This window comes from Miniopterus natalensis, chromosome 2, assembly GCF_054644295.1.
Source record: "Miniopterus natalensis isolate mMinNat1 chromosome 2, mMinNat1.hap1, whole genome shotgun sequence".
Classification (NCBI taxonomy): domain Eukaryota; kingdom Metazoa; phylum Chordata; class Mammalia; order Chiroptera; family Miniopteridae; genus Miniopterus; species Miniopterus natalensis.
The window spans coordinates 178,591,207-178,618,510 of record NC_142082.1 but is presented as its reverse complement, the minus strand read 5'-3'; the positions used below and the strand labels follow the sequence as shown (position 1 = coordinate 178,618,510).

Below are 27,304 nucleotides of genomic sequence, written 5' to 3'. Positions count from 1 at the left end.
ATGAACACTGTTTGTGTTCCCTAATATTGCTGTTACTAGTGCTTTCCTCCACTCAAACCTCACAACTTAGGGTGATGAATCCCATGACCTCCAGTTTACTGATCATACACTCAGACACAGAAGTCAAGTGCTTTACCCAAGGCCACACAGCACATGGGGGGCCCCTGGCAGAGAACCCACCCACAGAATTCTAGCACCTCCTTTTACCTCCTTTGAAGGCCCGGTGGGTATCCACGTCCCTGAACACTAAATGCCACATCTCACCGCACACTCAGGTCTACCTTCTGAGGCACTTCACCAACAGTAGCTCATTTATCCCAACACAACCAGTGTCATCCCCATTACAGACTAGGAGACCGAGGCATAGAAATATTGGGTGAATCCAGCTAGTCTGACTGCAAAACCGTATCACCTGCCCAACCACAAAGCTGCTCAGAACAGCTGAGGCTGGTCAAGCTTATCTACTTTACAGAGACTTACACACACACTGGACACTGCTGGACTGTCACCAGGGCCAGCAAGAAACTGGTTTTATCATCCCCAAGAGCAGCTGAGGACCCGGAACACAAAAGTAAGAGCCTTGCCCAGAAGCGCAAGTGGCAAATGCAGGTCAGAAACCCAGCAGAAGCCTCTGTGTATCTAAATACAAGTCTTTATTATTTCACTGAACTCCAAAAGCGCACTTCTGGACCTGTCCGGCTGATGCCCAGAGGCAACAGGGCAGCTCCTTCCTTAGGGGCAGGGGCCCCTCTGTCCAGGGGCAGAGAGGAGCTTGAAGGAAGTTTAAGAAGATGGCCGTGGGGAGGCAGAGGTGACAGCGACATTCTGGTTGTGGGATGTGCAGGAGGTGGCGCAGGCTCACTTGAGGCGGTAGAGGACCTTGCGCTGCATGCGGTGCTGGATCTCGCCCCGCCGCAGCATGAGCTGCAAGACCTTGTGGATGGCGTGCTCTGGGTATTTCTGTGGACACAAGGCTGGATGCAGGAGCCTGCTTCCTGAGGGGACCCCACGACACCCACCAACCTGCCCACTGGGCTCCCATGCATTGCCTGCTCACAGGGAGCTTCCCATCACACCCCATCTTGATCAAAGAAGGGTTCACACTTCCTGAGCACCTACTGTGCACCAGGGACTGTTCAAAGTCTTCACAAACATAACTGGCTCCATCACCACAACAGCCCTGTGCAGGTGGTACTATAATCATCCCCTCTTTACAGGGGAGGAAACTGAGGCACAGAGAAGCTCAGTCATTTGCTCAGTCACACAGCAAGTAAATGGTAGATACGGGACTTAAATCGAGTCTATCTAACTCTAAAACCCAAGGTGTTTCTATCTCCCAACCTCTCTAAGTCTTGGTATGCTCACCTACAGAATAGATGTGATACTACCTCCTGTATAAAACTGCTCTAAGGATCAGAACGAGATGATGTACATGAAAGAGGAGCGGAGACCAGAAATTAGGACTGTTCCTGAGGTTGAAGGTGGTTTAAGGTTCTCCATAACATCTGAAAAGCCAGCTCCTCTCTATGGGGTCAAGGGCACTGTCCCAGTGAGCTGGGAGGCTCACCTTCCTGGCTCTGCCTGTCCTCACCCCAGGCAATGGAGGGAAGGAGTAGATGGGAAGAGCTTGGGGAAGACTGAGTGCCATTCCACCAGAACCCTAGCCACCTGTCCTCTCCCAATGAAACAAAAAAATGGCCCAGTCCCAAGGGGAGGAATAATGGGAACAGATCTGGGACAAGGAACAGTTAGTTGCCCCACAGCCGGTCTGCTGGGCAACAAGACACAGGTATTGGGGAACAGGAAATGGGCCATGGCAGCTACCCGGAGACCTCTTGCACCCTCCCCATCCCTGCCGGCCCCAGGGAAGGCCCACCTGCTTGGTGAAGTCCTGGATAATGCTGTGCTCCGACACCTGGGAGCCAATGGCAAAGCGGCGCTTGAGCTGCTTCTCGATGCGGCTCAGCATCTCCTGGTCCTCCTGGCTGGTGAAGCCCTCCACTCCTGTGGGCAGAAAGGAGACGGGTGGGTGGGCCAGGGTGCTGGGGAGGCTTGGAGAGATGGAGGCCTCTATCCCAAGGAAGAACGGCTGGAGGCAGACCCAGAAGAGAAAATGAGAAGAAGAGGAATAGAGTGCCAGGGAAGTGAGAGCCCGACTGAGGAGACATCCAAAGAGACCTGAAGTCAAGGGACAAGGCTAACGTGTCAGGAAGGAAGCTCCAGGCAGAGGCAACGGCAGGGGCAAAGGCATGAGGTAGGAACATGCCTGACTGGTTCAAAACCCAGTGCAGGGGCCAGAGTGGTAACCAGGGGCCAAGTCCTGTGGAGCCCTGGAGGCCTTGGCATAGGTTCAGTTTTGATTCTGGTGGGAGGAGCAGCCACTGGAGGCTCTGAGGACAGACACAGGTTGGCTTTTGAGAGAAAGTTGGTAACACATGGATGCATCCAGCTGGATAAACAGCAGGGACAATGGCCTAGAGAAGTAGACCTGAGATGGAGAGCTGGAGGGGAACCACCAGTGACCCAGGAGAGGGCAGGCTGCCCTGGAGACATCTGTGCAGGGCCCTGGGTGCAGAAGGCTCATGGTTTCCATCTACTGCTGCAGAGACCCTGTTTCAGCTAAGGAGAGGGTGGGGTTACAGTCAGGGAAGCCACTGACAGGGAATTCACAGCTCAGAGTTAAAATGAGTCTGCAAGGCAAACTCCTACAAAAACTGCAATTCCCAACTCAAATTCGCTGCCCCAAATCACACCTGTCCTCTGTGCACTCAGCATCCCAGAAAACCCTCCATTAGCAGCTGTCTGGTGTGACAGGAAGCCCTTTAGGGCAGAGACTTAGTCTTCACCAAGGGGGCAGGAGAAGAGACCAGGCATCACCTACCACCCCTCCCACCTTCCCTGGCACCAGCCACACTGGATCTTGAACATGCCAAGCCTGCTCCCTCCTTGGGTTCTTGGCACTCTGTCTTCCCTTTACCAGGAGCGCTCTTCCCCTAGGGAGCCACATTTCCTCACTTTACACCACCAGTCCTTGCTCAATGTCACCTCCTCAGAGGCCTCCCCATCCCTCTCCCACACACCTGGCCTGCTGGGACTCTCCCCTCTGCGCTTTCATTACCTGAACTTGATCTGTTTGCCACTTTGCTCTCTGTCTTTCCCCACTTGGAATGAGAGCCCCTTGCACAAGGCAGGGACTTAAGAGATCTGCTGGCTCTTAGACTCCTAGCACCAGGAAGTTCCTGGCAAATACTAAACACAATGAAGTATCTGCCGGTGAGAGAATGAATTTACCTGAGAGCCTGGCATGTGATCAGTGCCCCCGAGAGGCCTGCAGAAAGGCCCACCCTGAGCAGGCAGTATGACTTTGGACAGTGTGGCCTAGGCCGGCCTAGCCGCAGAGAGACTTGTGTTCTAGCCAAGCGGCGGCCTTGGGCACCCTGAGAAAAAACTGACTTCTTTGAGAGTCAGTTTTTCATCTAAGACGGGAAGGACGCAGTGGCCAGCCTGGCTTCCAGGGGCCAGCTGTAAGTAAAACGAGGGAAAGAGCTTTACAGGGTGCTGACTATTGTTCTTGATCAATGACAAAACTACCATTCCTAACGAACTGGCTCCAGAGGACTGGGTTCATCGGTCTGGGGAGAAGCTGCTTCTCCCCACCTGAAAGGAAAAATGGCCAGAGGGAGAAAACAGAAAGGAAGCAAATGCAGGAAAGCAACAAACACTTGGGCCTCCAGCATGCTACCCAGCCCACATCTGCTCACCTGACAGGGTGCCCGACAAGGCAGCATCCAGCGTGGACACCTGGAAGAGCCTCAGGGCCTCCTCCACGTCCGCCTCCGTGGCGAAGGGCTGCAGCTTCATCTTGCTGAGGGCCTCAGCAATGCGCACAATGGCCTCCAGCTGCCTGTGTGGGGGCAACGGGACAGCAGGGTGGCCTGAACCCATCTTCCCTCTCTGCACATCCTGGCACCAAGGCAGTACTTCCCAAGGTAGTATGACGGCAGGGGAGACTGCTGGCTGTCCCACGAGCTGTTATGACCAGTCTTCCTTTCCTCCTCAGTAAGGGAACCCCAACTTTTATTCCGGCACATGACAACCCACTAAGACATTTCCCAGCCTCTCTTGCATCTAGGTGTGGCCAATGAGTTGTAAGTCCAAACATTTTGTGGGGATTTTAGAAAGTATCCTTAAAAGGTGGGCCCGTCTTTCCCTTCCTCTCCCATCGCCTGGAATGCCGAGGTGATGGCTGAAGCTCCAGCAGTCATGTTGGACTATGACGTTAAAGGTGAGTCTGAGGGAACCCAGGTTGCTGATGACTCTGAGGAACCATCACAACAATCCCAGACTACCTACTCCCCAGATATTTTCACCTACAAGGAAAATAAATTTCCAATTTACGTAAGCAGCTTTTTTTGAATCTTCCATTATATACAACCAAATCCGCTAACTAATGAGTGCTGAAGGAAGGATTCAAACTAGGTAGGTCCCAGCTCTTAATCACTGTGCTCTACTGTATAAACTTACATGAAAGAAGAGAGTTAGGAACTAAGAAAACTGAGGTCCAGAGAAGGAAAACAATTTCCCTGCAGTCACACAGTGTGCTAGAGGTGAGGACCTAGGTCTCTTGACTCCCAGGCCTGGGCCTTCCCTCACCCTCGGGCTTCCCTGCAATGCGGGAAGCCAGATGGATTTCAGAAAAGAAGGTTCTAGGTTTTCCTGACCCTAAAGAAACCAAGAAACACAGATAATCAGGGAGACCACTGTTAACACTCCAAAAGGGGCCCCCTGCCTGCCCAGCAGGCCTTACTGAAGGCCTGTGCTGTGAGGTTAGCGATGGCCCAGAGCCGCTTGCCCAGCATACCCTGCCTGTGAAGTGAGGCCTGTGCACCCAGCCCCGCCCGCTGCTCACCGCACAGTGATGGGGATGCTAGAGCGGCGTTCGCTGTCCCTCTCGTGCTGACGGGCCCCGCTCCGCATGAGGATGTAACGGTTCTTCAGCTTCTCTGCGGCCTCTGCTGAAAGCCGGGGGCCACACTTCCTGCAGAAGGGTAAGGAGGGGCTGCCATGAGACCAGAAAGGAAACTTGGGGCACCCTCCCTGCCCCCAGCCAGCTTAAATTATGTGTTTTCCCCCAGCAGGATGGGTGCATCATTTGGACGAGATTTAAGTAAAATATGGGCTATGAACAGGTGTCACAGATCAACACTGGGAGAAAATATGTGCCTTTGTCGGAAAACAGGTAAAGGAAAGCCAGGCCCATCTGCAGGGGGTGAAGACCGCCCCTCCATACTGCTGGATGACATGTGGCTCTTGTCATGAAGGGGGAGTTGCCTCATCCACAGTTTAGAACCATGGGCCCACAGGACGGTAGGCTCTCAGCAGTCCTCGACCCAATTTCTCTACCACCCAACACATCTGAGAAAGTGATACGCAATGATGCTCACAAGAGACTTGGCAGTGACTGCTATCCAGGAACAGGGAGCACGTCACTCTCTCAGGGGGGAGGGGGGACGGCACAGGATCTACCCGAGTCCTATCCCCGCCCACCCCCACAGGTCAACTGGCAGTCACTGATTTAGGGGAAGCCTTAGGTCACCTAATCCAACCCTCATCCTGAGGATCAGGAGACCAAGGCCAGAGGCAGGGAGTCAGCTCCCCAAGGTCATGAGGAGCTCGGAACTGTGAAGACCCAGAAATCACTGGGCACTACACCACCCCTCACCCCAGAGGTGGTGAGTTAGGGACCCACCCGACTAGCATTTCACCTCCCATGGAAGGGGCACTCAAAGATTCCTCCACCCTCGGTATTACTACCAGCCAATGAAAGACAACCGAGCTGCATATCAAGAACCTTGCCATAGTGGCTAAAAGCACAATCTCTGGAGCAGGTACCTGGGTTCAAATCCTGGTTCCACTACCCCCTACCTGTGACTTTAGACAAGTCACTTCACCTTTCTTTGTCCCAGCTTCCTTATCTATAAAACGGGATAATAACATACCAGTTTCATAGGTTTGCGGGAGGGCTAAATTTCAGTTGTCCATAAAATACTGAGAAGAACACCTGGCAGGGAACAATTACCCTACTACATTTGATTACTGTTACTGACAGTCTATGAGAATAACAAAGTTGCAACTGCCATTTACTGAGAGTTTACTTGGCGCAGGGCTGTGCCAAGCACAAACTCATTGTCTTGTGCAATCCTTATAAACACCAACCTGGAGAGAGCAAGGCTCAGAGGTCAAATGACTTGCCCGAGGTCACAGAGTGGGGTCCGGCACTACCAGAGCCTGTGTCCAAAATGACCACATTGCCTTGCCTTCCTGAATGTCCATCACGGGGGTGTCTTTGAGACCATCTAAATCCTACACCCTCATTTTGGAGATGGGGAAACTGAGGCAGACAGCCACTGAGTGACCTGTGTAAGGTCAGAAAGGAGTAGAGCAGATTTAGCAGAGCTAAAACTCAAAGAACAGCATCATCTCAGGCATCCTTCATGAGGGGCAGGCCCAGGGACCAGGGTTCTCTCTCCCCCTAGGGGAGCAGGGGCAGCCCCAGCCCACGGGACCAGCATCTAGTACTCACGTTCGGCAGTAAGAGATGAACTTCTTCAGCGTGGTCAGGTCAACCTCGCCCTCCACAGTCTGGGTCTGCATGAGTGCACTCACGTGCAGAGTGATGACGTGTTTGGCCAGCATCTAGCAGGCAGAGGGGACTCTGGGTCAGCCAGCAGGCCCTCTGGAGCCTGTCTCTCAACAGGGGTCGAGCAGACAGGGAGGGAACTTGTAGAGCTATAACCAATGGAAAATGGGAGGCCTCCTCTTTCTCTGGGGCTGTCGGCCGCTAAGACAAAATCCTGGAGCTGCCAGGGCCTCCTCTATCACCAGAGGGAGCAGCTGCCAGAGAACAAGCCTCTCCCAAGGAGGCAGCAGAGGTGTAGAGACAGAAGGAGCCGAGGACACCAAGGCCTAGACCTAACAGGCCTCAAAACTCTGGGCTTGTCCATTCCATAAACCACTAAGTTCCTTTCAGAAATTTATACACCAGAACTGGGTGGGGTTCTATCACTTGCACCCAAATGTCAACTCCCCATATCACATGCAAGCGACTGAGGCCCAGGGGAAGTGATTTGTCCCCAATTACACAGCTTCTCACTCACAAGAGAGGCAGAACTCTGCACCCTAGTTCAATGGTCTCTGCAATCCCCAAGTGCCACGTCCTTGGCTACCCACTTATGGGCCTTATCTGATGGTCAGGGCTTTAGCCAAGTTTCTTGTTCACCCTCCCCCAGAACCGTGGGCCTCAAGCCAAGCCCAGTGCACCCAGTGCACCCTGTGGCCCTGACTCACCACATCCCTTTCCTCATTGTGCTCGTCCTTGACAATGAAGATCATGTCAAAGCGGGACAAGATGGTGGGCATGAAGTCAATGTTGTCCTCCCCCTTCGTCTCATCCCAGCGGCCGAACACTGAGTTGGCAGCAGCCAGGACGGAGCAGCGGGAGTTGAGGGTAGTGGTGATCCCGGCCTGAGAGGGAAGAGTGAAAAGGAGATGACAGATCAGAGATGAGGACCCCAGACACGGCTCTCAAGCCTGAACACATGGACCTGTGATTCTAGGCCTGCTGCTGCTGCTGCTGGCAGAGACCTGAATAGAAAGGACTCAGCCCAGCACTCAGAGCACCAGGGGCCTGGTCAGGCCACACTGGACCTCGCCGAGTAGGCTTGCCAGGGAGGACCACACACCTTGGCGATAGAGATGGTCTGCTGCTCCATGGCCTCATGGATTGCCACTCGGTCATCTTCTCGCATCTGCACAGAGGAGAGAAGAGTCCATCAGACCAGGTGAGGGGTGGGGGAGCAGTACCAGCAGGAAAGCAACAGCACAACTACTCCCCAGTCCCAGCTTCATGCCAGGCCAATGGCAGGAACTGGGTCACCTCTCATCCCGGTGACAACTGTCCAGATGTGAAAAGATGCTGGGAGAGGTCAAGCTACTTCCCAGTTACCCTGTAGTGACAGGCAGGAGATTGAATATAAGTTTCCAAATCAGAGGTGGTTTCTGCTGTCCAGGCACAGAAGGCCACACCCCCTGCCCTGAGACGACTAGGTGCCACCCACCTTTCGGCCACTACTTCACCCTGTCAGCCTCACCTTGTCAAACTCATCGATACAGACGACCCCGCCATCAGCCAGGACCATGGCTCCGCCCTCCATGATGAAGTTCCGGGACGAAGGGTCCCTAATCACGGAGGCTGTCAGGCCCGCTGCGCTGCTGCCTTTCCCAGATGTATACACCTGGGGAAGGGTCATGGGAGGAGGTGTCAGGGCCCAACACAGCTCCATGCTCTGACCCCACTAAGTCAAGGGGACCAGAGAGCCGTGGTTCACCCAAGGTCACACATCACAGCTGGCTAGAGCACAGAATAGAACTCAAGGAGCCTCCCTCTGGATGAGGACTCCGCCCTGGCCCGTCTGGCCTGGAGGTTCGCCCCCACTGGGATAATTCACACCCATTACGCTCCTGAGCCCCGCCACAGCAGTCCTTAGGGGCCCTGCTCACAGAGGAGCAAAGTGAGGCCCAGAGGAGAGGACTGTCACTTCCACATAGCCTCACAGCTGGGACAGGCTTCTCACTCCCAGGAAAAAGCTTCCCCTACCCCAAATCCCATGCCATCCCATGTCACATGCTGTCACTGAGCCCTTGAGATGGGCTTAACTGTAAAATACATATAAATTTTAAACTTTGTGCTAAAAAAGGAATGTAAAGTATCTCCTTAGTATTTTTTTAACATTAAGCTACATGTTGAAATATTTTAAATATCCTGGATTAAACAGAGTATTGTTATGATTAATTTCACTTGTTTCTTTCACTTCCTAATGTGCCTACTAGAACATCTAAAATCCCACACGTGGCTCACATTTGTAGTTCACACTCACTTCTACTGGGCAGTCCTGGCACGAGCACATGTCACACACAATTCCTACCTCTATCTAGAGACCAGACCTCCCACCTATACACTCTGTCACACTGAACCCGGCAGGTATCCTTGCCCCACCCAATCTCCAGACACGTTCCTCACTGCGGAGGCCCTGGCTTACTGGGCGCTTGTGTTCAAATCCCTGTGCTCGCCCTTACTAGCAGGACACTTAGCTATGCTGTGCCCATTTCCTCGACCACAGGACGGGGCAGTCCCTACTGCAGAGCTGAGGTGCGCGCTGGGTGAGTAAATATATGTAAAGCACTACAAGCAGTGCCTGGCCCTTGACTTTAGCCATAACTATTATCAGTGTTATACTTTAGAGGATGGATAAGCTGAGGCTCAGGGAGCTTAGGTGACTTGCTCAAGGTCCATAGCCAATGACTAGCCAGGCTGAAACCCAAACCCCATCCTGCCTCTCAGCCGGCGCTCTGCCGTCCACCCCAAAACTACACCCACCTATTGATTTCCTTCCTCCTCTCCTGCTGTGCCACCTGACCACAACCAAGGGGAGTGAGGAAGAAATTCCGGGTCATCCTGCCCACCAAGAGGAAATTCTGGGTCAGCCTTCCTCCCTGCAGGGGCAGCCAAGGAGAGCAGGTCATCCGGCACTCACCCCAATGGGAGAACATTTCTCCACAAACTTCAGCAGCTGGGACTTGGCCGTCCCCGGGTCCCCCAGCATCAGCAGGTTGATGTCTCCTCGGCGAGTGAGCCCGTCAGGGAGCCTAGGGGAGGATATGCAGGTGGGCAGGGCAAAAACCCACGGAGGGCCAGGCCTCAGAATGGACGCCACGGCAGGCTAGCGGTCAGCCCCCGAACTATCACGAGCCTCAGAGCAAGCGGGGAGGCAGGGGCTCTGGGCTGAGACCACAATCACAACCCCGTGTCCCCTAGCCTCGCTGGTGGTAACTTGCCTCTATGCTTGGTCTCTACGCTTCAATTCCCTCATCTATAAAATGGGCATGATCGTTGCCTTCTCACAGTTATGGTGAGGACTGACTGGGTTTCAGACACATAAAAGCACTTAGAAAAAAGCCTAGTGCAAGGTAATTCAGTAGATGGTAGTTGCTAGTCATATTATTTTCAGACCTCTATTACTTCATAGTTTCAAAGGACACATGACGCCCTGTGTTAGGTTTTCACCTGTTGTATCCATGTGGAAGCATGGGTTCAGAGAGATAGTATCTCTCACCCAAGGTCACACAGCAAATAAGCAGCACAGCAGAAATTTAATCCCTGGTCTCCAAACTGCAAACCCAGAGCTCTCCCCGCCAGGTCTGTACCCGCCAGGTCTCCCACAATCCACCCCTTAGCCAGGGATGGGGATGGAGTCTCTCTGGAGGGATCATGATTAGTCTCCAGCCAGCCAACAAGGAGCCTGGAAACTGGGGCATGTGCCCAAGTAGCAGGCAGGGCTGAGTCCTGGGAAAACGAAAAGAGCATTCGTGTCCGGACCATCTGGCAGCTGTCATCCCATGAGCCAAGTCACTGTCCCCTCCAAGACTTGGGGAGCCTAGATCCCCACCTTTTCCGGGAACCACCAAAGAGCAGGCAGGCAATGGCCTTCTTCATGTCAGTGCCCCCGAAGATGGAGGGAGCGATGCTCTTGGAGATGACCTCATAGACATTAGGGAGGGCGGCCAGGCGCCGGAACTCCTCCTCTTCCTGCGGGGTCACGGCCCCGGCAAAGCTGCGGCCTGGGTAGGGAAGGGAGGGAGGGTGCATGAGAGCTGTGAGGGAGAACCAGCTCCACCCCACCATTCGGCCTGGTGCCAGCTCAGGGCTTCTCAGAGGGGAGAGTCCCCAGGGTCAGGACAGCACAAGTGTCAGCACAAAGACAGAGGCCCCTGTTCTCCCCCTTTGGTGTGGGCCTGTGTGGTCCAGGGTCCAGTGAGAGAGGGGAAGAGTGGAGGGAGTCAGAGGAACCAGAGGGCCAGATCGTGGAGGCCTCTGGGGACTCCTGGGAAGTCCTCCATCTTGCGGAGTGGGCTGGGGTGCTTCTCAACTAAGGAATGACATGGTGTCTTTTGGTTATGACAGCACCACTTACCCTGAGCGCTATGCGGAACAGAGTGTAGGGGCGAGAGCAGGGAGTAAGCCCAACAGTAATTCAGGAGAGACAACGTGGGCTCGGCTCAGGACGCAGCACAGTCTTTTGGCAGGGCCAGGCCAGGGCCCCAAAGCCAACTCACCAGAGCCATCCGTGTCCACCTGGATGCCCAGGACACGGATGTAGGAGCTCCGAATGCCCACGCCCACCCTGTCTCGACCCTTGCTGGAGGTCAGGCCAAACTTCTTAATGGAGTAGATGCCCATGATGGTGACTCTGTTCCCAGGGACAACCTTGTCACACAGGTACCTGAGAGGATGGGGAGGAAGGGGAAAAACAGATGAGAGCCTGGTGGAGATAGTGTCCTGACTCTATGTACCTCATCACTCGGTCCACTTTAGCATTTCTAGCAGAGGCCTCACAACTCAAGCTGGTTCCAGACCTCTCCACCCCACAGGCCCAGAAAATGGGTCTCTCTCCCCCTCATCACAGCCCATCCTGGGCTTGGATGACAGCTGCTTGGAGGACAATGCTGACGATTCTTGCCCATGGTGAGGGCCCGAGCCTTCCGATGCCTTCACAAGCTCATCTGTTATGCTGCTTGGGGTCAGAGGGGAAGTGCTAGCCCACCCCAAGCCATCAGAAGCCCCATCTCAAAGTATATGATGGTCTAACCACTAGGCTGTACACCTGAAAATAATACAAAATAATATTGAGACTGTTGGTGGGTGTGGAGGAACTGAACAAAAAAAAAGAACTCATGGACACAGACAGTGTGGTGATTGCGAGGCAGGGGGGGAGGTGAGAGCATATGGGGGAATAAATGGTGATGAAAAAAATAAAAATAATAATAATGATATTAAATGTAAACTGTAATTGAAGAAAATCTAAAAAGTAAAATTAAAATTAGAAAATGAAAAGAGAAGCCGCACCTCCATCTCTCTGCTGTACGCCTCATCACAGGGCTTCCCGTAGCCGCTTCAGGGAAGCCTTCCTCATGCCCTCCCAAACCCCCTGCAAGGGCTACTCCCCACTTCTGCCTCGTCATGGCTCCATGAGTTCAACCAAGTCATTTCGCCTCTGGTTCATTTCCTCTTTTGAAAAATAAGACGTTGAAACAAGGAAGTCTCTGAGTCCCTCCAGCCAGTGTGGCATGGAAGAAACACTGGGACATGTATCTGCACACTGCCGCTCAGTAGCGGTGTGACTTTAAAGAAGTCACTGCAACTCTCTGAGCCTGAGGGATGATAACCCCTGATCTGACCTACCCCAGGGACTGTGGGATCAGTGAGGCAAGAGATACAGATACAGAAGTGCTTTATACACCAGAAGAGTCACAGCCTAGGAAGGACTGTCATCGTCACTGTTAACGTTCTATGAGAGGATTCTATGACTCCTCTTCCTATGTCCCACTTGAGCTTTGTGGATCAGACCTGCTTGGACAAAATCTATATATAACGAATACTTAGTTTGTAGGAGAAACAGTGCTCAACATTTGACATGCATTTCCCAGTTTAAATCTCCCAGCAGCCTGATGAGAGATTAAGGACTGTCGCACTTGATCCCCAACTGCGGCTCAGCAAGTTCATGCAACTTGCTCAAGAGTCTGACTTCTACACATTCTACTGCCACTGAAGCAGCTAATGAAACCTGTAGGTCTGCTCCCCAGAAAAGCTTACACACACAGAACACCTGTGAATGCCAGGGTGTGCAGCCCCGGGTAAGAACCCTAGTCACCATCTCCAAGCCTTATGCCCCTGTTACCGTGAGGGACCAGGCCCCAGCTCGGCACTCTCTTCCTCTTTCCAATTACTCAACAAAATCCAAGGAAGGATCTTAACAGCAAGGCGGGGGCAGCAGCAGGGTGTCAGGCTGAGATGAGGCCCTCCCAGCTGCTAGTTATCTAGCTCTGTCACCTGGAGCCTCCCAGCACTGAGGGCTGGAGAGATTCTCCCAGGAAGAACACAGGCTCAAAGGTCCTCCATGCACTAAGTCAGTTACATGTCCTCAGTCTGCAAAATGGGGACTGACATGCCCCTGCAGGTGATGGGAAGATGAGAGGAAACTACAGGATGTACCAGGCACAGGGCAAGAGTCCCCTAACCAGCCATCCTCTCCCCCTCCCTCACCCACCATGCTGGATAGTCCACACCCAGCACCAGTTTAGGGACACAGCCAGTGACATCTGACCTCGTGGATGCCCACACCCAGCCAGCTCACCTGTCGCAGTAGAGCTGCATGTGCCTGGGCATCTCACCGTGAGGCACTGCATCAGGCAGCTCCTGCAGCTTCAGAGTCTGGAAGTCCACGCACTTACATTTGTCAGGCATGATGAAATACGGGTCCAGTGGGCACCTGGGGCGCCCAGCCTGATCCCTGATGGGGGAAGAAAGCAGAGTCACCAGATCTATCCTGAGAACCCAGAGCCCATCCTAGGAGTCAGCAACAAGGCATGGCCAGCAGCAAATCAAGGGTCTCCACGATAAGGCACAGAAAGGCCCTAAAAGGGTGGCTCTGTGGGGGACCGCATACTGGAGTAGGAGTGAGGAGACCTACTCCAGGCCAGGCTCTTCCATGAACTTGCTGGGAGACAGACAAGTCACACTCCCAGTCCCCTCACAGGGTCTCAGTGTCCCCACAGGCAGAGAGGGGCCAGACTGCCAATGACCTCACTAAACTCCGCTCAAATCCCAGGATCCCTGAGGGTATGGGCACCTGGAGACCATTCTCAGGGTCTAAGCCTCTATATACCCCTATCTAATGAAATCACATAACTACTGTAGCAATATTATAGTAAAACACCTATGTGCAGGGCACTATTCTAGGTGCCAAGGACACAGCAGTGAACAAAAAGTCCCTGCTCTTATGGAGCTCGGGTTCTAGTCAGGGGACACTGAAAACAAACCGGCAAGTAAATACATAACAGAGTGACAGGCAGCACAGGCACCTGAGCAGGCGGACAGGAGAAAGAAGGACTGAGTATGTGTGCACCAAGAGTAAGACAAAGGACAGGGCGGCACCTCTGTGAGGTGACATCTAAGGGAAAAGATGAAGAAGTGAGGCCATGGGCTGTGGAGGCTGGAGGAAAGGATATGCTGGGCAGAGGAAACAGCAAGTTCAGGGGCCCTGCAACTTATAGTCCAGGAACAGGAGGGACGCAGCAAGGCTGGGACGAGAGAGGAGGGAGGCTGGGCAGAGCTGGAAGCAGACCATGAGGGCCATGTGGGACACACTGGGCCTTGACTTTGGTAAGACAGTAATGACTGAATCACCTGCAGTATAAGGGTCACCTGGCTGTTGGCTAGAGAATAGACTGGGGGACAAGGGAGGACACGGGATTCAGGAGCAGGTTTCTGCAAAGTTCCAGGTAAAAAATGAAAACAACATGGAAGCACGTGCCAAAGGTGGTAGGAACAGTCAGATTCTCTACATACAAACTTCAAGGCAGAGCCAAAAGGACTTCCTGATTGTTTGGATGCAAAATGGAAAGAAACATTATGAGACCAAGGACTTGGGCCTGAATACCTAAAATAGTAGTGTCTCTACGTTGGGGTAGGAAGACAGGGGCTGTAGAATGGCAGATGTGGGGATGGGGCGGAATCAGTTCAGTGTGAGACATGGGTCAAGTTCAAATGTGCACTGCCCATTAGACATCCTTGGAGAGGAAGCTCTGGCAGGTGGCTGTACTTGAGACTGAAGGTCAGTGAAATACTCATCCGTGTCCTCTGCACATGGACGATATTTAAAGTCCAAGACCACCTAGGGAGTGAGTGCGGAGAAGAAAGGTGGCTGAGCCCTGTCTGGGGCACTGTAACTTAGGTCCGGAAGCTGAGGGCAACCAGCACAGAGGCCAAGAGCAGCCAGGAAGAGAGGGTAGAGCCTTTAGATCAGGGGTCAGCAAACATTTTCTGTAAGGGCCCAGACAATAAGGGTTTTCAGTTTTGTGGACCAAAAAGTCACACACTCTGCCTCTGCAGTACAAATGTGGTCATAGGCTGTGTTCCTGGGGCCTCCGGATCTGGCCCAGCAAGCCACAGTTTGCTTCAGAAGACTCCAGATAGACGGCTCTGAACTTTTCCCTCCCGACCCTGTGTTCCCCACACAGGTTGTCCAGGCATCCTGGTGCAGACAGAACTCACCAATGCAAAGGGATACGGTGTAGAACCCTGAGCCCCGGGGCGTCAGCTCTGTGCCTCCCCCACTGGGCATCCCCTGCCCCGGCCCCTCCCTGCTGCAGTGTCCCCATCCTTCCCATCTCCACTCAGGTCGCCTCCTCACAGCCCTGGAGGCCGTTCAAGGTCCACTCACGTGTTGCACTTCCTGGGCAGGGCATAGCCCTCCAGGCCTGGGCGCATGGCGATGTTGGTGAGGGTGTTGCGGCAGCTGCGGCACTGGATGGAGATGCGGGTGGCCTTGGCGCGGACCCCGGATGCTGAGATGATGATGCCGGGGATCTTTACCAAGTGTGACATCATGTCTGACTGCAACAGAACCATTGGAAAGTGGTTGGCTAAAGGGAGCCAGGTATACCTGAGATTATGCATGAAAATCTGTCTTTTAATGCAGACTGAAATATTTAGAAATAAAAAGCCATGTCTGTAACTTACTTTAAAAATAGTTTAGCCAAAAAAAGTAATAACAATAATGAGAGAGAAAGAAAGCATATTAGGCAAAATGTTAACCACTGTTAAATTTATAGGTGAAGGTATATGGGATTTATTATACTATCCTACTTTTTTGTGTTTACTATTTTATAATAAAAAACCAAAAAACAAGAAAAGTTTCATCATCGTTTTTTCCCATTCCAGTGGTTTTCCTGGGACAGACAGGTAGGTTACAGGTTCATGTTGATGCCCTTCCCCCCAATGCCTGGAGATGGAGAGGGAAGAAACACAGAAAGGAGGCCAGCTCCCCTTTGGTAACTGAGGCCAGAGTCACAGTGCCTGCCATGGCCCAGGAGTATACTGGAACTACTGAAACCACCAGAAACCATGTTTTTTGGAAAATAATGTACAAAGCTGCAGGTATCCTGGCACTCCAGAATTTCAGAGTTGGAAAGGATTGGGGGTTGCTTTGCCCACACGAGGAGCTCAGTAAACATTTATCCAATGAGTTAATTCGGTTCAGGATCACAGAGCTGGCAACCAGATGCGCCTGCCTCTGAAGCCCCTCTGCACCATGCAGCTGCCACTGCCACCTTCCACCTGGCCTCTAAGCAAACCCACCTTCAGGCTACGAATGCTGGATGGGCTGGCGTCCGACTTGAGCATGACCTGGATGTCCTGGAGCACCTCCTCACCAGTGGGCCGTGGCCGAGTCACCTCATCGGCCACCTCCTTGGCAGCTTCCTCCAGCTGGAGGAGGAAGGGAATGGGCTGTTAGTGCCTGGAGCAGGGCCAGCCCTAGGGGATGCGGGGACAGGGTCCCACTCACCAGCTGCAAATGCTCGGTAGGCTGCTTATACAAGAAGTCGGCCAGGTCTTCATCAAAGCTGGCAAGGTCCTCCATCTCCACCTCGATCCAGTACTCTCCCAGGTTGTAATGCCGTTTGAGTTCATCCCTGGAGTGGGCAGGTAGCAGGGTGAAGGTGGGGAAGGGTGCAGAGGAGAGGAAACCAACACTGGCTGAGGTGAACTGCACCCTGAATGTGCCCTCACCATTGCCGACGCTACTCTACCACTTCTCTTCCCAAACACACATCAAATTCTAGGTGGTTCCGGTACTTAACCCTGCAGAGGCTCCCACTGCTGGCAGAGGCATCCTCCAAAGAAAGCTCCATGGAAAGGATGTGTCGACCCTCAGACAGGATTCTGCACACAGGTCAGTCTGGGAGGCTCTCACTGCAAACCCGTTCTTTCATTTCAGGACTCCTTGGAGCCTTTAACTCTCTCAGGAAACTAATAAGGACATACCTCAGAACTTGGAGACAGAAGGCAGCAGACACCATGTCTGTCTTGTCAACCACCAGACTAACTCTTTGTACAGAGCATCCCCTGGGACTATTGTCCCAAAATACACTTGGGGACCACAGACCTACACAGAGCCTGCTCCGCGCCTCATCTCAGGCCTCGTCCCCTTCCCCCTTATGCCCGGGAGCCAGCCTGGCCCGAGAGCCCCTTGCACTAACAGGCCACCCCATACCCCTGCTCATGCAACTGCTACGTAGAATGCACAACTCTTCTGTCAGCTCAGGGGTCACCTTGAACTTCAGCTCCTCTGGAAGCCTCCCCTAACTCCTCTTTTACATTCCTTTGAGGTGACTCTCACCTTGTAATTATTTGTTGGTCTCTATGCCTCACTCCCACCTACTTCTTTATTACAAGTAGTATGGGTCTTTTCATGTTTGTATCTCAGTGACTAGCACAGTGCCAGGCACAGAAATGGTCAATGTCAGCTGGTGCATGAATAAATAAATGGAGGCAGGAATCACTATGCCCATTTTACTGATAAAGAAACTGAGGACCAGAGAGACTGTTACTTGGAAGTCACTCCAACAGAGCCTGGACCTGCAAACTCATGTTCTCTGTATTGGAAGGGCCTGCGATGACTTGGTACAATATCACAGGTTGTACAACGACCAGGCGCAGGGACCCTGCCCTGCTCCTTCAGTGCTGCAGCCCTGCACCTGGAGCAGTGCCTGGCATGCAGCAGGTGCACAATCAATAGAGGTTACACCGCTGGAATAAATGAACGAGTGAAATAAATCGTAACTCCCATCTTCACTTACTGCACCCAGAGCGCTTGAGTTCCTGCAGTACCTCTGACCTTACATGGGAAGACAGTAAGAAAACACAGGTAGGGGAACTGGAAAAAGAACCAAAGGGCCCAAGTGGCTCTAGCTGGGGTACTCAAAAGTCAACTTCAGGTATGAAATATGCACAACTAAATCCCATCCGGCGCTGGGAGTGAGGAAGCACCGCTGGGACCGAATCCGTAGAACGGGACAGGCTCCTTCACCTCCTGCCAGTCCCCCCAAGGCTCTGAATGGAGACGTGCGCCCAGCCCTCCAGCAGGGAGTCCGCAGGTGCCTCTCCCCTCCGGCCCCGCTCCAGCCCGCACCTGTATTTGAAGGTGAAGCCGGTGCGGTCGGTGCCCACTCGGTACTGCCGCAGGAACTCCTTGAAGCGCCTCTGCAGCTGCGATTTGCGGGCCTTGCCCTCATCGGCCGCGGTGTCCCCCCCAAAGCTGTCGCTGTAGAAAACGCCGGGGTCGTCGAAGCCTGACATGACTGCACCTGGCGCGGGGACGAGGCGATGGAGCCGACTGCGGGCGGCGCGCGGCCTCCCCTCCGCCCCGACGTCGGCGGCCTCCGAGCCGCACGCGGGGCGAGGGTGTCCCGGCTCCCACAGCGGGCGGGGGAACCCTGGCTCCCCCTCCCGGCTCCGGGCCGGACCTCGGTCCTCCCAGGACAAACCCCCGCCCACGCTTACTGCGCCCCCAGAGGCAGACGCCTGCCGACCCCCGTGGGGCGGGCTCCCGGGTCCCCACTCCCCAGTCCCGCCGGCCTCACCTCTCTGCCTGCACCCCACGGACCCGGAGAGACCAGCACCCCCAAGCTCCGCCGCCGAGTTTCGCGGGAAAAACGAGACGCAGCGTTCGGGCGCCGCGGCCGCTGCGTCCCCATTGGCTCGCCTGCGCTCCGGGGCCAGCGATTGGACCGTTCTGAGCCCTCTAGCCCCGCCTCCTGCGCAGGCATCCCAAGAGGATTGGCTTCGGGGCTCATGACGTCAGGTTTCCGGGCCTTTTTCCGGGCTCCATTTTGTGCGTCAGGCAATTTGGCGCGAAATTTCTGAAAGGGGACAGGCGGGGAGGGGCGGGCCGAGCGCAAAGATGGCGGAGGGGCGGGCCTTCGGGCCGGCGGGCGGTGGCGCTGTGCCGAGGGCTCTGCGGTCCACTGCTCTCAAGAGCCTCGTGGGAAAGTGACCCCTTTCAGAGCCACGGGGTGATAGAACCAAGGGTTCGGAAGGGAGCGGTCTCAGTACACACTTGCCTGGTGCGAGCCGCCGCCCCCCAGTGGCTGGGGGGCCCCTGCACCCCTGCTCCCCTGCTCCCCCGGGTCACGCTCTTCCAAAAGGTGGAGCGTCGTCAGACCTCAGTCACCTCTGGTCTTCTTAATGCATCTGGGACTCGATGCTTCCATAGACCCAAATGGTATCTTTTTCATTGAAGCCTGTAAAGTATCGGGGCGCGCTTAAAACTGGTGAAAATTCCAGATCATAGTCCCAACCTAGCTTGGAAAATAGGAAGATCTGGCAAAAACCGCCGCAGGCCCGGGCGGCGACAAGGGCGGCACAGGCGCCCCCCTTTTCCCCTCCCGTCCCCCGGCACGAACTGGGAAGAACTTTTTACTCTCTTGGCCACGTTCGCGCGAACATTTACGGGGAGTGTTTAAAACGTGTTATTACAGTGTCTAAAAATTACACCGGATGAGTCCGAACCCGGCTTTTCTCACCGATAGCTCACGTGGGAGCGGACACGCACGTCCCGCTCCCGGCGAGGCGCTTAGTTCCCGCAACGCGCCGGCGCGGGTTCCCGGCCGCGCTCCGAACGGCCGTCCCCGCGGGATGCCCGCCGGCCCCGCCCACCCCGCCGGCCCCGCCCACCCCGCCGGCCCCGCCCACCCCGCGGCTGCCCGCCGGCCCCGCCCTCCCCGCCCCGACGGCCCAGCCCGGCCGCTGCCCCGAGACCTGGACGCCTGGTTTCGGGGATCCCTACTCTGCGTGTCCCCGGCCAGACGAGAAGTCCTGGGCTCTCGTCTTCTCCAAGGAAAGATTTTGACCGAGACAGCGGAGAAAGCAGCAGTTCATTGGCCGCTGCAGAAATGCGCTTAGGCGGGTGACACGAGGACGCGCTGGGCTGCCCGGCCCACTGGCGGGTCAGCGAGAGGGGCCTTGGGGACAGGCCCAGGGGTCAGCCCCTCCCCAGGAGCTGCCCATTGCTCCCCCTAGTTGCAAGTCTCAGGGGGTGGCTTAGAGGCTCGGGGACACCTGCCTGTGGGGGACGGAGGGGGGAAGGGAGCGGCCCCGGTGTGTTCCCTGGGGGAGAGCCCCGGACCTTCCTTTTCAGGGGCTCCAAAGGCTGGGCGCTCAGGGGAGGCCTTAGCGGCGCAGCATTAGAATATTCATGAGCTTTATGCCCACTGACCAAAATGAGATTTTTTTTTTCCCTCTTAATTAGTCCGTCCTTGGGTGTGGTTGGCAAATGGCACTAATTGGATTCCTGCTGTCTGCCTCCCGGAGTGGGGCGATTTAAGCTATTTAGCCTCTGGTTGGGGAGGAGAAGTGCAAACCATTTCTCTTCAGTGTCCTTGGTTTGGGGAAAGATAGGATTTACTAGGCGGACACAAACTGCTTGTTTAACTGTCTCAGTTTCCCTATTCTGCTTGTCCTGGAATTTTCCTAGCTTATTGTTCTGTAACATTGGCACGCGAAGTCTCCTAAACAAACAGCGGCTACTGGGCCTGGTTGCACTTTGGAATCTCCTCCCGCAGCTCCTTGTAAACAAGATTCCAGACTCCAGCCCCAGGTTTCCAAAATCAGAACCTCCCAGGGTGTGGCACAGGATTCCCCAGGGGAGATTACGATGCCACCGTTCACAGACTGTGTTTGCACACTGCCGGACCCTCCCATCCGCTGTGGGAGGAAGGTGTAATGTTCTCATTTTGCCAGTAAACCAAAGGAGACTTGAAGTGACTTGTCCAAGGTTCCAGACTTCAGGATGAAGCCAGGACTAGGGACAAAGGACCTCCTGACTCCCAGTCCTCACGTACTAGTTGTCTAAGGAAGCACCTTGTCCCCTGTGCTCCCAAATACACCGTTGGCAAAGGGCCCTCCCTGTCCCACACTGGGAGGCTGCATTTTTAACATTCCAGTGGCTTTTGTGACTTAGGAAAAGACTAGGGCTATGGATGGAGCTGGACAGCCCTGCTTTAAATCCTTCCTAACCCTCAGGGCATGGCAGCACTCCTCACAGATTTGCTGTGAGAATTAAACGAGATGACAAAGGTGAGGGGACTTGAAGTACAAGAATCACTTAGCAAAAGAACACAGAACCCTGACCACCCTTGTTTCCTAATAGGGGCGGATGTACAATGCTGCCTTTTACAAGCATCTCATTTGCTCAAGACAGGCAGGTGAGGTAGGTCTCTCTGTATTCATGTTTCAGGTAACAGAACTGAGCCCTCAAGAGAGGTTAATAACTAACCTTAAGGGCAGAGCTATGAAGCAGAGTAGCCGGGGCTTCAACCCAGGGATCTCCCCCTGGTCCCTAAGACTCACGTTATAGGATTCAAGTTTTATCCCAGAACCTGCTCATTCCAGCCTAACAGGGAGACTCCATCCTTAGTCAAGGTGAGTCTCACAACATCGATTTCACCACAAAGACTCGCCCACCAACTGCTTAAAGCTCACCCCCCAACACTATTCTCAGAAAACATCCAAACCAGCCCACACCTTCATCCCTTCCCCTCACCACTCAAGAAAAAAGAGGAAAAGGTCAGTTCCCCAAGGCTCACAGAACCCAAGGAAAACATGTCAAGTTACTATCAGGCAATGCAGTTTATTATTTCACCGAAAAGTTAGAGACCAAGGCCACAGTGCTGTTAAATACCTCCCCCAGCGCCCACCCCCCCCCCAAGCCCACCCCAACCCTGCTATAAAAACAGAACACAACAAAATACCACGGGCTGAGCTAGAACAAAAAGTGGTTCCAACAAAAACAAGACAAACACAAGACACAACATCTTGGCACATTTATATGAAAAATGCCATGGCCCCTGGGGAAGCGGTCATGGCACATCAACAAGGAGACCGCGAACCCAGGTGCTTGGAGGTTCAGAATGGTTGCTACTTCTGGCCACATCTTCTTGGCTCTGTTGCAGGAATGGGTGAGGGGAGTGTTGAGGGCCCAGCAGGACTCCACGTCCCACTCTGGAAGTTCAGGTCCTTGGCTGGACGGGCTTTGGGTTGGGAAGGCGCCACAGACTCTTTCTTGCCAGAGAGAGAGAGGGATTGGGGGGAGGGGATGGGGTGGAGCTGACATCCGCCCAAGGGAAGGAAGCCAGCCAAGGGATTTCCCTCTCTAGAAAGAGGGCCCTCCACTGGACAGAGTCCATGGCTCCAGGAGCCAACACATGTGCATTCACATAGCATAAAGCCCCATGGCAACTGTTGCCACCAGAAAACTGAGTGTGAGGACCCATCGGATGAGTGGTGTCTGGGAGGAGACACTGCACTGGGACTTCCCTCTGGGAGTCTCCGGGGGAGTTAAGTCTGAAAGAGAAAGGGGGTCAATGTCAGCAGCAGGTAGACAGAGGTAGAATGTCTGACTTTACAGAAAGACACAGCAGAGAGGAGTCAGCAGTCTCTAATAGTCCTGCTCAAGGCCAAAATTCTGCTAGAACACAAACAGGTGGCCCTCTAGCCACTACTTGAATACCTCCAAAGACAGGGAGCTTACTACTTCTCCAGCTGTCTATTCTTCCCCTTTCAGCCAGCCCACATTGTGAGACCATGCCCTCCAGGGGTGCTCCAGGGGACCACACTTTGAGAACTGGTGCATTAAGGCAAAGTCACCTCATCCCACCAGGCAGCTAATCCCATCAGTACTGGCCATATTCCAACGCTGCCAGGCACCATACCAACAGAGGGGTCCACGTGGTCCTGGCACACGTGGGAAAGCCACAGGGCAGGTATGTTAGAGTGGTACCAAGCAGGCAGTGAGCTTCACCTCCCCACTCGCCCCCATTCCCAAAGCCACATTCCTGCTCACAGGTGCCAGGCTTTGAGGGTCCCCTCTGTGGACCACTTTGGTCTTTCTGGAAGTTCCCCTGATACTCCTTCAGCACAGCCACAGCCTTGGTACCTTTCTGAGGCACACGAGGGAGGGACTAACACGCAACAAGACCCAGAGGTCACATCTTCCTGGCATCCCATGGCAGGGTAACAGCTAGAAATGGTCCCAGATTCCCTGTCTCATGTCAGGGGTCTCTGCTCAGGAATTAGTAAAGGGCCCCAAAAGAACCCAAATCAAGGAGGAAGGCTTGGCCCCCGACTTCCGAGGGTCCTCTGGGTGCAAGTCTCCACTTCTGAGCCAATGAACTAGAAGTAACTCAACTGCCCTTGGTTTCAGAGATGGGGAAACTGAGGGAGGGAGAGGTTACACGGCTTGCCCAGAGTCTCCCACTGAAGGCTGACCTCATGCCCTTTGGCCTGCGCAACACTTCTCATTTAAAACATTCAGAAGACAGAGGAGTCAAGAGATACTGAAGCCAGACAGCTGGGCCACGCGCCCCTCCATCGGAGCCCAGAGGAGCTGCTGCTCCCAGGAAGCCCTCACCTTGCGTCCTGCTGCCAGCCCGTCGGCGAAGCCCTGGAGTCTGCGAGGGGCTCTGGTCCTCAGCTTTCCTGGACAGCAGCTCCTGCAACTCCTCAAACAGCTAAAAGACAGAAGACACACACGCCTGTCTCAGTGAAGGATGGCGCTAGCCCAGCTGACGGGGGATCCGCAATCTTGTTATGAAATATTCAGGGCATAACAAAACCCCTAAGAAAAATACTGTCTGCGTACCTTTCCTCCAGCTTAAGAGATGTTACAAGTGCATTGGACTCGCCTGCCTGCTCTTCCCCAAATGCTCCCCAGTAACAGCCCTCCTGGGTTAGGGCTCACTGTCACCATTCATGCCCTTCTGTCCCTCTGCAGAGCACCGTTTCATGAGTGGGACCGAGTCTATGCAGCCGTCTGCGGCCTGCTTTCCTCACCTCTTTGTGAGCAACCCCTGGGAAAGCATGTTCCATGGTATTTGTGAGCCGGGGTTTGCGACAAGGAAGCGCAGATCCTAAGGGTTAAGTGCCCAGACCGAGGCTAACCCAAGGGTCACGGGGCAAGGGCCAGCCCTCCAACGGGGCTCTGGCTCCCAATCCTGTCCTTCTTCGATGCCTCTCTGAGAGACATGGATTTTATTGGAGGATCCACCAACCAGGTTTGGTTTGTTGTTTAGGGGTCTTCAAGGGAGGGGTGCTGCTCAGTGACTAGTGCTGGGAGCAGGGACCAGAAGTCTGTGAGCCAGAAGCCCAGTCCCCATAGCACCCCCAAGTGCGGGGAGAGCACCAGGATTCTACAACATCCAGGTTAGAAGGAACCTCACCCCCCACTCAAACACCCTCCCCCCAGCTCTGCCCAAGAACTCCTCCTTCCAGGCCTTCCTCAAAGCCCACTTGCCCCTGGACTTGAGGCCCTTGGAGAAAGATGTATCCCACCTTCCTGGCTGGGCGGAGAGGCCCCAGAGCAGAGGCCACATCTGTGGCACCTATAACTGCTGCAGGGCCAACGTGGCCATACACAAGTGCACACACAGCTTGAGTGTTGTCATAGAGCGTTGTCACAGAGTGCTACAACTGTGATGCTATGCCCCGCTATGGGGACTTTATTGGTATAAATTCAACCCTCACGACTCTAAGAGGTAGGCACAATAATATACTCATTTTACAGATGGGGAAACTGAGGTACAGAGAAATTAGGGATTTACCTAAGATCGCCCAGCTACTAAGTGGCAGAACTGGAACCCTGGTTCCAGTGTCCCGTGACCCTCCGCCCCACCCCCACCTTCCCCACTCCCCAATAAAAAAGAAATGTCCCTTGGAGGAGCAGCTAGCCTCCACCGGAGGCGGTGTCTACCCTGGGCTGCCGACCCTCACCTGAATGTTGAGCAGGAACGAGGTCTTGGCCTCTTCAATGACCTTCTGCCTGACCTCAGGGGTCATCTCCAGAGTGTTCATGCGGGAACGGTACAGCTGCTTGAACTTGGTGGCACTGGCAATGTTGGGGAAGGTGAAGAAGGCCAGGCCCTCGCCGGAGCTAGGCAGGTCCAAGGCCTTCTGCGCAATCTTCTTGAGGACCTGACCCCCAGACAGGTCCCCCAGGTAGCGGGTGTAGGCGTGGGCCACCAGCAGCTCAGGCTCCCTGCGCCCCACCTCTTGGAGTTGCTGCACATAGCGCCGGGTGGCCTGGGTGTAGGGGATGACCTCCTGCCAGCGGGGCCCGTACCAGAAGGTCAAGTCCTGCTCCAGGGCAGCCCTGCGGTGCAGTTCTTCAGGGAAATACACCGGGGCATAGACTGGGTTCTCCTTGTTGCGCTCAATCTCTTCCTCCAGGGCCTTGTAGATGTGGAACAGGGAGGCCATCACCAGCTGAAAACACCAGAGCGAGCAGGTCAGGCTGCAGCCTCACTGAAGAACCCCCATCCAGCCTTCGCTGCTGCCTTCACAGCAGCCCTCATCCCCCCCCAGGCTGGGCTCCCACCTCCTGCCAGCCCCTCCAACCCTCCCCACACAGCGGCCAGAGGGCGTCACACGAGAAAAACTTGACTACACTTTCTGAGCTCAAGTCCTTCAACACCACTGGGTAAACACATGGCTAACCTAATTCTCATAAAAACCCACCAGAGTTGCTATCCCCATTTTACAGAAAAGCAAACTAAGGCTCAGAAAGGGTGTGAGATGTTGAGGTTCCGCAACTAGTAAGAAATGAAACTGGAGTCAAGCCCAGGCGTTCCCAGGAAGCCAACATGGCTCTGGAGCAAGGGAATGCCCAAGTGAAAATGCTAACAAGAGACACACAGGTGCCTCTGGCCTTTGAAGTCCCGGTGACTGGCTGCAGGGGCCCATTCTACCTCCTAGAGGCCCACTCTGAACCCACCACCTGGAGCACCTCTCAGGCTGGAAGTGGGGTAGGCCCAGATTGCAAAAGGGAGGGGTGTCAGGAGTGGCAGGATAAGGCTCCCCACCCCACCCCACCCCCCCCAGCCTGCACTAGCCCTCCCTCGTGCTGATTTTTTTTAACACTAGGCACTTGTCTGGTTCTTTGTCAAGTGCTTCCCTTCTATTTGCATGAATTTCACAACCATGCTGGGAAAGAGCAAAGTCAGTGTCTAGCTTAAAGGGAGTGCTTAAGAAAAGCCTGCTGTGAAAATCTCACTTCACAGGCGAAGGAAAGTTGCCTTAGGGAGGCCAGAGGAAGTGTCCACCATCTTACTGTTAAGAAATGATTGAGCTGGGGCTGGAACCCCTACTCCCCCTTGCCCTCAGAGGCAGATCAGAATTAAGTCAGTCAGGCGCATAAGCTCTGAAATGAGACCAGCCTTGGCTTGACTACGGCCTTTCCCATTTACTCACTGGCTGTGCGACCTTGTTAGTTACCTACCCTCTTTGAGCCTTCCCTATCTCATGTTCCTTTTCAGGATTGAGGCACCAGATACCAAGTGTGTAAAGCGCACAGCTTGGAATAGTTGCTCAGTTGATGGCACCTACGAATTTGCTGTGTGACCTTGGGTAAGTCACCTACCCTCTCTGAGCCTCAATGTCATCATCTATGAAATGATTCTCTCAGACATTCCCATCTGCTCCCTCAGCATCCCTGGCCCCAGTCCTCACTGAACCACTTGGGTATGACACCTACACCTGTCACCCTCCACCAGGGCTGGTCCCACCAGGCCACATACCTTAAAGCCTTCTCGAGTCACCTGGCCCTTCTGAAAGTTCCTCATGAACTCAGCATTCTCTGCCTGGGTGTGCACCTCCTTGGTGGCTTCCTTCAGGGCCTCTGACAAATCCTGGGGCATGCTGCAGGAGGAGGGGAGAGAAGGTGAATAAGGGGGCAGCTATGAGCAGGGTTCTTCCAGAGGCTGAACCTCGGAGGGCTCGCAGGCCTGCAAAAGATTTTGGTTTAATTAAGCTTCTCCGCAGAAATAAGTCCAGCTTCCCATCTAATATACAGACCACGTTCCTAACGCCTTAACATGCAGGGCCATTGCCCTGACGGGGTAGCTCAGTTGGTAAGAGCATCATCCGGATAAGCCAAGGTTGTGAGTTCGATGCTTGGTCAGGGCACATACAAGGATCAACCAATGAATGCATCGATAAGTGGAACAACAAATCGATGTTTGATGTTTCTCTCCCCACCCCTTCTTCTCTCTCGAAAATCAATAAAAAAATTGTAAAATATAGATATATGCAAGCCCATCAGCACTCTTCAGTCATTAAAAGACACTGTACTCTGGTCCCCCAAACCAAGGGGAAAATCCTGGCACCAGTTATTCTAATAAGGCCAGGAGGCAGCACAGCCTAGGAAGCAGCAGTGGAGGGCAGGGTAAGCATTCATACGCAACCTCTAATTGCTTTGATGGGCTTTCAGACCCAAGATTTAATTAATTTTGTTGAGGTTTCAGGGACAAATCTCATGACCCCCTATGACATACTCATTATAAAAGCATTTAGGTT

General features: G+C 54.1%; 2 protein-coding genes across 3 annotated transcripts; both read right to left on the bottom strand.

Moving 5' to 3' along the window:
* Positions 1-634: 634 nt before the first annotated feature.
* Positions 635-18,621, bottom strand: MCM5 (minichromosome maintenance complex component 5). Of its 2 annotated transcripts, XM_016222884.2 has the most exons (17): positions 18,541-18,619; positions 18,090-18,264; positions 16,464-16,590; positions 16,256-16,384; positions 15,339-15,511; positions 13,251-13,406; positions 11,173-11,339; positions 10,506-10,677; positions 9,594-9,705; positions 8,151-8,294; positions 7,743-7,808; positions 7,348-7,524; positions 6,584-6,696; positions 4,910-5,038; positions 3,762-3,904; positions 1,877-2,004; positions 635-960 (listed from the first exon to the last, which is right to left on the bottom strand). In XM_016222884.2, exons 2-17 carry the CDS (start codon positions 18,254-18,256, stop codon positions 859-861), a joined length of 2,205 nt encoding a protein of 734 aa, XP_016078370.2. In that variant the 5' UTR covers positions 18,257-18,264; positions 18,541-18,619; the 3' UTR covers positions 635-858. The 2 variants fall into 2 exon arrangements, with proteins under 2 accessions (XP_016078370.2, XP_087671013.1); XM_087814887.1 differs by lacking the exons at positions 635-960; positions 1,877-2,004; positions 3,762-3,904; positions 4,910-5,038 and adding an exon at positions 5,861-6,416 and having other exon boundaries at positions 18,541-18,621.
* Positions 18,622-21,567: 2,946 nt separating this feature from the next.
* On the bottom strand, positions 21,568-26,648 carry HMOX1 (heme oxygenase 1). The gene is made up of 4 exons (XM_016223471.2): positions 26,527-26,648; positions 24,725-25,216; positions 23,367-23,466; positions 21,568-22,300 (listed from the first exon to the last, which is right to left on the bottom strand). Exons 1-4 carry the CDS (start codon positions 26,644-26,646, stop codon positions 22,170-22,172), a joined length of 843 nt encoding a protein of 280 aa, XP_016078957.1. The 5' UTR covers positions 26,647-26,648; the 3' UTR covers positions 21,568-22,169.
* Between the last annotated feature and the right edge of the window lie 656 nt (positions 26,649-27,304).

Coding starts and splice junctions, on each gene's coding strand:
- MCM5 (XM_016222884.2), bottom strand. CDS start 18,256: ATGTCAGGCTTCGACGACCCCGGCGTTTTCTACAGCGACAGCTTTGGG. Junction 8,295..9,593: donor AGAAATGTTCTCCCATTGGG/GTGAGTGCCGGA, acceptor ACCCTTCCCCAG/GTGTATACATCTGGGAAAGG. Junction 7,525..7,742: donor AGACCATCTCTATCGCCAAG/GTGTGTGGTCCT, acceptor CTTCCCTCTCAG/GCCGGGATCACCACTACCCT.
- HMOX1 (XM_016223471.2), bottom strand. CDS start 26,646: ATGCCCCAGGATTTGTCAGAGGCCCTGAAGGAAGCCACCAAGGAGGTG. Junction 25,217..26,526: donor TGACTCGAGAAGGCTTTAAG/GTATGTGGCCTG, acceptor TGGTGTTTTCAG/CTGGTGATGGCCTCCCTGTT. Junction 23,467..24,724: donor CGTTCCTGCTCAACATTCAG/GTGAGGGTCGGC, acceptor TCTGTCTTTTAG/CTGTTTGAGGAGTTGCAGGA.